This window comes from Styela clava, chromosome 4 (assembly GCF_964204865.1).
Source record: "Styela clava chromosome 4, kaStyClav1.hap1.2, whole genome shotgun sequence".
Taxonomy (NCBI): domain Eukaryota; kingdom Metazoa; phylum Chordata; class Ascidiacea; order Stolidobranchia; family Styelidae; genus Styela; species Styela clava.
Genome location: NC_135253.1, coordinates 1,061,118 through 1,072,171, shown reverse-complemented (window position 1 = coordinate 1,072,171; position 11,054 = coordinate 1,061,118). Strand labels below are relative to the sequence as shown.

Here is an 11,054-nt window from a genome sequence, read left to right as displayed (position 1 = left end):
GTTGATGCAAAGTTTGAATAAATATATATAACCCCAAAAAGATAATCTTTTTCACAATAAAAATATAATTTAAAAAAAATAATAATAAAATAATTTTAATAAAAAATGGTTTCTCATCTCTCTTATATATTTATAATTTCGGCATGGTTTTCTGAAATAAGGAAACCTTTTGCGAGTTCAATTGACAATAATAGTCTGATCTTTAAACAGGATAGCTATGCTCAAATTTATGAACACGTCACAAAGTGTCGCTACATTTTTATTCTGACACATAAGTCTAGGGCTGGGCATTTCGAATCGAATATTCGAATCGAATCGAATAGTAAATTATTCGAATCGGTTCAGAGCTAAATTTCGAATCGCCGCCATCTTGTTTTTATCTTTCCGCTAATGGTCGAGGTGAATTCCCCAATTTTTTTTTCCTTGGAGTCATATTTTTCCAACGAAATTCTAACATATGACTATTTTCTGTAGTGAGTCATTGATAAAACGTGTTTGTTATTCTGTGTGAACGCTCAGTAATCTATCTGGGTGATTTAATATATGTCTTCGGTAATTCATGTGTTGGGAGCAGAGGCGTAGCTTAGGGGGGGCAGTGGGGTACATATGCCCCCGGGCGCCAAGGTACAGGGGCGCCAAAATGGGGCTTGCAAAAATTTCACAAGGGTAAAATACAGTCACATGCAAGATCGCACCGGCGGCAGACATCTAGTCTTAGTACATGGCAAACTGCACACTTGGTCAGACCACTTACGACTGCCGACATCATCACGCACATAGCTCGCGCACGGTCAGATTTCCATCGTAATTACATGGCCAAAAAATCTTGCTGGGAAACAAAGCAAAATTTGATTTGGTAACGTTAGGTAACAAAATGCACCGGGTTAATGACGTGGTTCTGTATCGTTAAGTTCTTGCCTGCGCACTCCGATGTAAGTTGATATTAGTTCTGTGCTGGAGACGAACGGAAACATGTTTTGAGTAATACGTGGTTTTGTATTTCGCTGTTGCCAAGTACCGTACTTTGCGGCAGAGTTACATAAAATATATTATACTGTGCTAAAAGACCCCAATGCCGTTTTCGACAATTCGTCGAGATTGCACAGATTTTGCAAATTTCTACGACACGGACATCAATGGCCACGAACTTTTCACCGAAATTGAAGATTGCAGAATGCTGCTCAGTAGCAGAACTGTAGGTCAACCAGAAACTCCTTTGGCTCTTCTTGGTTTTATTGTGTCTTTTGGAGACAACGTTTTACCCAATCTGCGAATTTCTCTACAAATTTTGTTAACAATACCAGTTTCAATTGCAAGCTGTGAACGGTCTTTCAAATTGAAACTAATTTTGTCGTATTCGCGTGCATCAACGGGACAGGATCGTCTCAGTGATTTTGCACTTCTAAATGTTGAAAGAGAAACATTGGAAAAAAACAGATTTTGACGACGTGTTAACCAGTTTACGAAAGTGAAATTGAAAAAATGAATTTATTGTAGACTATGTAAATCATCTTTGACAGTAACTGAGTGGGACATATGCTCTATTTTGTATAGCTTTGCAAAAGGCAAAATAACCTCGGCGAAGGATTTTCGAGTTTTTGCATCTCAGATTCTAGCTTAGCGCTAATAATTTTCAATTTATACTACTGTATAGGAAGGCGTGCACTTGTGAGTCCAATTCACCTTGGTTGACTTTTATATAGGGGTACATTAATGTTTTATTCTTTATATTTAACTTTAGTCTTATTTCGGTGAGTGTGCAGAGCGTGTTATATTGATGAAATACATATTTTTAAACATAAAAAATAATGTAGTTGAAACAGATTAGGGATTGTTTGGTTTTCAGGACTGGTACATATAGTCAAGTTGCAAAATTGCGTATGTCCCCTAGTAATAGACACATTTTTGCCTAAGTCACAGTGCGCTATTATGACGTCACATGACTGCGTCATACAAATTAACTTAAATCCGGCTACGATCAAAAAGTTTAACTATGGCAAATTAATGAATCTCAATGGCATAGAAATATCATTAGGAAGTTTTTTTACGTTTTTCTCAAAACAGCTAAAAATGACTTACGCAATTCGGTTATTAGCGTGACGATATATAATTTGTTTTTACATATACAATTAAATGCAATAGAAAACATGATTGAACGTGGGGGTCGGGGCGCCAATTTTATATTTTGCCCCGGGCGCAAAATACGCTGGCTACGCCTCTGGTTGGGAGGACCAATTACTATAATAAAATCGCTTACAATTATATATTTTCAAGTATTCGAGATTCGATTCGATTCGAAAAATATTATTCGATTCGATTCTGAAATCACAAGGTATTCGAAAATGCCCAGCCCTACACATAACAAACGAATTTCTTGAAGTTCACAGAAATTTTCAAAATAAGTAAAAGTAATAGCCTTCTTACCAAAAAATAAATTTTTAACCACTGAAAATTTCAAAGCAATTGGTACAGTATTCGAAGAGAAAAGCGATTCCATCATTACTAAGGAGAATAATAATAACAAGAACAACCACATAATATTGAAACGATCGTTATGTACACTGACGTGTCCGATTATGAATGTAGTATTTAGCAATGGCAGTTCGTTTACGTGCTATTAAACACCGATTGTTTTGCAGACTTGAATACGTCCAAAAATATGTTTTGGGTGTTTTAATGGCCGTAGTGGTGAACATAATAAAGTGAAATAAATTTTGTTAAATCCAACGAATCACTGTATGTGATTTTGAGTTACAACAGCAAGCGTACGCTAGGGTCTCAAAAGAATACGCAACATCATATCTCTTAGCGCAAAATATACAACATTTAGAAGCCGATTAACGCCATGAGATTTCTACTTCTAGTGGGTTTACCTATTCGTTATATTTTATCTTGTCAAAAATGTACGTGACAACATTTAATATTGGACATGAGAGACCAGCTAGTCGGCCAAATAAATATATTTTGAATCTCCATAATCATTCATCTTCTAGGAGTATTTGGCTCCAGTATAGGCTATCCCAGGCTGCCAGTTACGGCATTAAGCGCTTGAATCAAAACTAGCGCCTCTTATCGGATTATTACACCTCAAGCTGCAGCGTGCGTGTCGGGTTTTTTTCATTAACACTAGACATAGCACCTTTAATTAGTGAGACACCAAAGCATATATTTTTTTGCGCCACGAATGGTAGAATTACGACGGTTCCTGATACTAATATTTGATAAGTGCAGAGAAGTATTGTCAAGTGACTTCTAATCGATAGAATGCTAACGGCTTTTCCAAAACCTTTTTCTTTTTATTAGCTGGACCAATCAAATCCGTTTCTTGTGGTAGGCTGATACGAGATTATATATGTGTGTGTGGCGTGCTGTTGGATTAGTGAAACGTCGCCGTTGCTCTTGTTTGTTGAGTTTTCACGTTTCACTCCTTTATTGATAATTCAGCGCTATTTCTGAAACGGAGCGGGCATTAGGGGTTCTTGAGCAAGTTTTTACAATGTAGGCTGTAAGCAGGAATACAGAATAAGAAAATCGAATTACCAATGTAGTCTCGTTATTTTCCTGATATTGGAATGGCGGATGGAAAAGGTTTCAAATACCAGAATACAGAGATACTGAAAATTCAAATCTCTCGCTGTCGAGTTCTTTGGTAGTGGATTGTCATCCAACGTAGCAGTTGTCAGCACCTGCCTTCAATCTGTCAATACACAATCGCTGAATCGGTTGATCATTTGGTGGTAAATAAACTTTTGATTCTGGTTGACATCCTGATTTATAATCGGTTTGTCCCTGGAATTATAATGGACTTCCTTTTGTGTTTCAACTGGAGTAATCTAGTGTATCAGCTGGAGTTCTCTTATTTGAAATCACAATTTGATAATGATTTAAAGATGATGTGGTGTACTATGACCACAGTCTGGCGGTGAAATTTTCAATAAAGCTAGAATTTCGGCTTCCATTTTGGTGTTCAGTAGCATTCAGTCACGTATTCTTGGAATATCTGAAGTCTACTTGGCTGCTTGGTGGCAACACACACTAGAACAGCTGGAGTTGCATCAATTTTATCATCTTTCAAATATGAAAATGGAGCAATTTGATCAATTGAGGTTACAATGCCACTTGTTTAATAGCTTTTTATAAGTTGATTCATTTGTTGCACTGCTGTGTGCTTTAAAATTTGTGAGAGATTATTTGAAGAAAGAAAATTTAAAGCCTATCCAATCAAGCAAACCATCAAATATGGGTGACAAAATTGATCTGTCTTTGGATGACATTATTTCTCAAAACAAGAAGGGTAGAGGTGGGCGAAGAGGAGGTAGCGGTGGAGGAAGAGGGCGTTTCGGCGGACGGGGAGGTAATTTATCAACATTCTGACATTTATAATTTCACCAAATGTTCATATATCAGTATGAGAATTTTTGATAACTGATTAATCCACATCTTATACAATCTTAAAGAGCTTACTAACTTGGGACTCTTTTGCTTCAGGAGCCAGAAGAGATGGAAGGAGAGGAGGGGGAGCTGGTGGCGGACGAAGAGGTGGAAGACCTGCACCTTACAAAAGATCGGGAGGTGTGCCCGATGATAAATGGGATCATGACATGTACAGTGGAGGAGGTGGTGCAGGTCCAGTCAGGAGAACTGGTGGTGCCAGGTGTGGTGCATTGTTCCAAATTTTGCGCAAGTCGTTTTGTGTTCATATGTTAATGTTACCTCAAGGGATATTGTATTACTAACTATAATTTATGACCATCTTCTTAAATCTTTATCATGTTTCAGAGGCAATATTGGTGGAACTGGCAAACTTCTGGTGAGCAATTTGGACTTCGGTGTGTCTGATCAAGATATTACAGAGCTATTTTCAGAATTTGGAGCCATGAGGAAATCTGCGATTCATTATGATAAATCAGGTCGTTCAATGGGATCAGCTGATGTTATCTTTGAAAGGAGGGCAGATGCAGTGAAGGTGAATTTTTCAAGATATTTTAATGGTATTGTATCTTGAAGCTACCTATACATAATATGTGCCTGTCATTCAAATTTCATTACATTGAAACCTCACAATATACTTGACTGACCATTAATGATCGTATGTTTTTTTCTGAAGGCAATGCAACAGTACAACGGTGTTCCACTAGATGGACGTGCGATGGAGATCAGACTGGTCGATGGGTCAGGAAATGTGAGCGGTGGTACCAGGGCACAAGGTGGATTAGGTTCTCGTGTTGGCCCAAAAAATCAAGGTAACTCCATAATTCACATTATAATTGAATTAGTGGGTTAGAACAATTATCAGAATGAGTTAGATTTTATCCCCTCCTAGTATCAATATTTGAAAAATGTACAAAAAGCTTGCATATGACATCAAATAATTGATCTTGTATGGAGTTGTACTGGGGATTTTAAAAACAATTTGTTTCTATCATAAATAGGTGGTGGACGTGGCGGCGGAGGAAGACGAGGTGGAGGAGGTGCTGGTCGTGGAAGGGGTAGAGGTGGTGGACGAGGAAGACAGGCAAAAGAGAATGTCTCTGCTGAAGAACTTGATAAACAACTTGATGACTACATTTCTAAAATGGAAACTGAATGAAATTTGTGCAAAAGACTGCCTAAACTGCGAATGACCTGCATTTCAACGCAATCACAGTGATTGTTGTTCCATGCTGCCATGAACACATAATGATGTCGCCGCGCCCATAACTTTATGTATACAATTCTTTCTCATGTGGAGTGTGTGCCGGGATGAGAGATCATGGCAACACTTCGGTTTTTATATTTCATTTTACTGTTTAACAAGGCTAACTTTTTATCAATGAGGTGTCTGCTGCAATAACTGTTAGGTTTGGTATACAAGATTTGGAGTAAAATGACAGAATGGTGGGCGTTTCTCCATCACCCATATATGAGGTGTATGATTGAATTTTGCCTCACCCTAGCAATTAATTGTACTGTTTAACAAGGCAAACTTTTTATCAATGAGGTGTCTGCCGCAGTAACTGCTAGGGACAGAATGGTGGGCGTTTCTTCATCACTCATATATATGGAGGTGTATGATTGAAGTTTGCCTGGTCTAGAAGCGGGTTGTCATGCCTGCAGCATAAAACTGCCAGCCAAAGTATTCCAACATAGTTGGTAAATAGAGAATGAAAGCAAGTGAATTTAGGAGATCCAGCGATCCAATCGCTTTCAGCGCTGTAATCTGTCACCGGTCAATACATGACATCCTGCTGACCTCTGTGTTTACATGCTGTTTAGGAATAATAAATATTTTTTATTTAAATTGGAATGGTCTCTGTACTATATTTGATCAAAGTTAATATTTCAATCCATTATTTAACCGCTCATAGACTAGTGTGGAAGAATCCAAAACTGTACTATATTTGATCAAAGTTAATATTTCAATCCATTATTTAACCGCTCAAACTATAGACTAGTGTGGAAGAATCCAAAACATTGAGTCAATTTTTTTTGTCATCACAAAAAAACAAGTGCACAGAAGTTGACATAGCAAAAAATATATACTTTAAACGTTATAAGTGGACGGGAGTCATGAGGTCTTCAAGACGCAACACTTTTAACGCAACTAGTTGCATCTATTGACTGGGCAATAGTCGCCAAAAAATTCACAGCAAAGATAATTTGCTGAAATGTGTAATAGAACATACACTAAAAAGCATTTTGCGAGTAAATTTAGAGAAATGTGTGCAGATTACAATAAAAAATGTTTACAGCTAAGGTAATTTGGAAAAAGCATGTGCGATACACAGAAGTTGATAAACTTCAAGGAAACTTGCAACGAAGACTGTTTTGAAAACATATCCTTATATTTATTTGAGTTCACAGAAAAGAAAATGCATCGCACAGAAAATGGTCATGAATTTGTAGAATGCCTGACTTGATAAATTGCTTTCAATCAGGGTTTGCCCTATTGGAGTGGCAGGTACTTCAAATTCCTTTAGTTTTGCCCGACTTCCAGGGCGTTGTTCCATGGTTGTGCTACATGCCGCCCTGTATTTGAGAACAACTTCGGTCGCGAGATTTTGCAAAATGTATTTTTTTTAAAAAATTTGGGTCGTTCGATAATTGACCCACAGCCTTTTCCTATTTTGGATCTCTTTATTCCTCCCTAGCTGCGGATAAAAAAAACTTTGTTTCCGGTATTTGTTCAAGCTTCAATGTATTCCTAGATAGTATCATGCGCGATCCACATCCCCGCACAGTTTATATAGTTTATAATGTGTGCATAAATAGGTACTATACTAATAATAAGGATTAAAAATATTAGTAATACTACAACAAATACAAAGCAAAATCCCCCCCCCCCCCCCCCCCCAATAAAGACAAAATTACTCCCCGGTTGGGAAACGTTAGCCCATGGATTCAATAGTAAGCCAGCAGGATGATCCAAGGTTGTCGGCGTCTTGGGCCACTAAATTATTTTTGCATTGTTTGTTTGATACTCCTGAAGTATGTGAACCAAGATGGCGAACATCGGAACGTAGTATGTGTAGGCTACTAGTTTAGCGTAAAGCCATAATTTCAGGTACAAATATTGCAGGAGTCACTTGGCTAGTCCCCGAACTTGTAATAGAACTAAGATAGGGAAAATTGGAATAAAACTATGGTCTAACGGCTAACCCTAGGCTTACCATCAGTGTTATCTATAAGAAGTAAGAACATATTACATTGCGCAATTGTTTGTTTTAGTGAGCCTTAATATTTTAAGACTGAGCAGAGTCCTATATGATTTTCAAACTTTGGGAAATATTACAACGACAATATGTTATAGAATGCGAACAAAGTAAGCACACATTTGAATCAAAAAGCTTTTCCTTGTTATCGTGATTTTTTAATGTTTATTGCTGGCCAGCAGGCGCCGATCGGCCCTGACACTGTAAGTTGGGTGAAATACCCTTTCAAGAGGATTCAGGAGAAATGCAAGTAGTTTGACGTAACGGACACGTGTGTGACATCACAATGAACAGTGCTAACGAAAATACGGTACTCGTGAAACATGAATTTCAGCAAGACGTTAGGAGGTATGGCGGGCCACACGCCGCTTTGAAAACGTAATGTTACAGATTCAGATTCATTACAGGTGTTCGAGGATGATATTTTACTGCGCAATGGCACAGTTGCGCACCTTAGAGGAAACCTTGCTTACCATATGAAACCAAAACCGGGGCAGTGCGGATCGGACAATCTCTGGTTCGATCCCGATTCTCGAGGCTTAGTAATATCTGAAACTACTGCCATGCTTTGCGAGCAGATACCGGGCATCCAAATTAAACTAGCTCGTACGCGGGGTCGAAAAACATTTTTTATATAGGCAGGGCTGCCATGACGTGCTAATTTCTAAGATTTGTCCTTATTTTGAAGGTCTTTGTCTTAGAAAATATTTTTGAATTATTTAATTCAAGAATCGTCCTTATTTTGACATGTGTCCTTATTTTATTGATTGAGGTTTTTATGCCAGGCTCTCAAATTGGTCAATTCGAATGATTGATTTGCTAGAAATGATATTTTACAACTTCATTGATTGCTGCGCGCATTTATTATCTAATAACAGCAAATTAATCGACACAATTACAAAACAATAATCTACTCAGCCTACTGGACAAAATCAGTATGTGGAACTTGCATCAAAATACAACTTAAAAGTGAGATGAAAAAAATTGTTTCTAAGAATAAAGAACTGCTGTAGCACATCCTTTCTAGTGCAAAGTATGATTATACAATGGACTGGTCGCACTAGCATGAAAACATTTTGTTTATTACATTTGGTTTTTTGTAATTCTATCATTATGTTTCCCTGATGTCCTTATTTTTGGCTTCATATCGATGCAGCACTGTTTATAGGAGTAGGACATCCTTGAGAGTTAAAATAACTTTCCAATTCTTCGAACATTTCAATAATCCTTTGCCCGGCAGGTAATAAAGAGAGACTCCTGCGGTTGACATACTGCAACAGCGTTGGTACACCTGAGCCCATTTATTCGGCACGCGGGCGAATTCTCGGAAATGAGATCATTTTTCTTCGGGTGAAAAGTTTCCAAGACTCGGAAATATCTGATAAAACTAGGTGTTAATTTATTCACTATCGTTTGTTAACAATCCGTTATTTATTCAAACTTCATCTGTCCTTTCGTGACATATGGCTACAAATGAAATATATATTATGACGTAGAAAATGGGCGAGCTCTCGAAAAATTTTGTCGAGAAGAGCGCAGCATTCATTTGGCAACATTCTCACGTAATATAGTTCGTCTGTGCCACCCCTTTTCCTTTATGTAGTACAGCTCATGATGGTTAGAGTTACTTGCTAACTTACTGTTATAAATTGTTTTCGAAAGAAATATAAGCGATTAGGGAAGGGAATAGAAGAGAGAAGTGTAGAGAACGAACTATTGCGTGATTGGGATGTCATCCCCGAATTTTTTTCGTGTCTTACTCTCCATATTTTCATCTACATATGCTTGTGAATCTCTGTTCTCAGGTATGAACCTTATTAAGTTACAAATTATAAACTCAATGTGAAATCTCTATCAGCTGTAATGTAGCAACAGAAGTCTCACTGATTTATATAGAATAAGAAAAGTAATTACTGATATTTTCCCGAATAGTGGATCTTTTTCATGAAGGATAAATATACAGTGTATCGGAATATGAACAGCCACACATTCATGTGGAAAATTTTAAAAGATTCTTCTTAGATCTGAATTTAAAGTGGTGACTTGTGCGAAGATCATAGCATACACAGAGTACATGGTTTCTGTATAATATATTTAGAATGCTTTCAAGTTAATTTAAAGAAACCGATGAAGCGAAATATAGATAACATAAACAAATAGCGAAACCGTCATATTATTTTCTAAATCCAGAAAAATGTGGCATGAATACCTGCATCATCTGTGCTGATTGTTCTTTTGCGACCACAAGACGCGTATCGTAATATTTACTTTTCTTCCAGTTAATGCTTGATGGTGTTGGTTGGTAATACGCTATGAATATAGCGCGAATTTGAGGGATCTGGCTCTGATGATCGTATCGCTCTCCCCAGTCTATACCGAATAACTTTTCGGATATTGTTGTATGTTTCTATTATTATTGCAATGCTTGTTTTTTTGGTTGACAAATAATAAATCTCTTTCGAACATGCAAACAAAAACGTTTGAATATAATAACAAGAGAGCTATGCTCAAATATATGGACACGTAGAGTCACATAATTTTGATGACGTCATAGCGAAAAAAAAGTAATAGCCTTCTGGAGAAAATTTTCCAGTATTCGAAGAGAAAAGCGACTTTTTAAAAACGTGTCAAAGAACAAGAACAACAACAACAACATAATATTGAAACGATCGTTATGTCCACTACGATCCACTACACTACTCCAATTATAATTCTTGGGGGTGCATGTCGCACATCTGTGTCTTAGGACAGTAAGGTCTTGAACATGTATCCCGTTTCTGTTTTACCGTTCAATTATTATGTAGATATTGTTAAAATTTCGAGGCAAATAAACATACATGCAGCAAGCAAGCGATCGTTTATATAGTGTCATGTAGTGAGGCTGGAGTTTTGATACTTGCTCTTATAGGTATGAGCATTTCACACAAATTTTGGTATTTTTGCTGATTTGCGTAGCAGGTTTTCTTTCAAACCACAGAAGAAGTGGAACTGGCGGAAGCCTCAGTGCGGATTTTGCATGGCAGCACAGAAGAGGCGGGACTGGCGAAAACATAACCTAAAAAAGATAATCACGGAAAATTCGCACAGATTCGAAAGTTATCCGTCTTCGATCCCACATTTACAACATGCGATATTAGGGAATTTGAGGGTTTTAGTAAAGAAAAACGCGGGTCTGCATGGGATTGTACAAGAGAAAAATTTTATTAGCACAAACGAAGTCAATACTATGATACGTTTGAAGCAGGGGTCGGCAAACTGCCACATTTGGGCTAAATGCGGCGCGCGAACTAATTTTTTGCGTCCTTCGAACTTCCCGACTATAAATGCACAACACACAAATTGATTATGAATTTATCATTGTCT

General features: G+C 37.5%; 1 protein-coding gene across 1 annotated transcript; it reads left to right on the top strand.

Moving 5' to 3' along the window:
• The first annotated feature begins 3,390 nt into the window (after positions 1 to 3,390).
• Positions 3,391 to 5,813, top strand: LOC120325985 (THO complex subunit 4-like). Its single transcript, XM_039392176.2, has 5 exons — positions 3,391 to 4,354; positions 4,489 to 4,654; positions 4,780 to 4,966; positions 5,108 to 5,243; positions 5,433 to 5,813. Exons 1-5 carry the CDS (start codon positions 4,240 to 4,242, stop codon positions 5,588 to 5,590), a joined length of 762 nt encoding a protein of 253 aa, XP_039248110.2. The 5' UTR covers positions 3,391 to 4,239; the 3' UTR covers positions 5,591 to 5,813.
• The last annotated feature ends 5,241 nt before the right edge of the window (positions 5,814 to 11,054 follow it).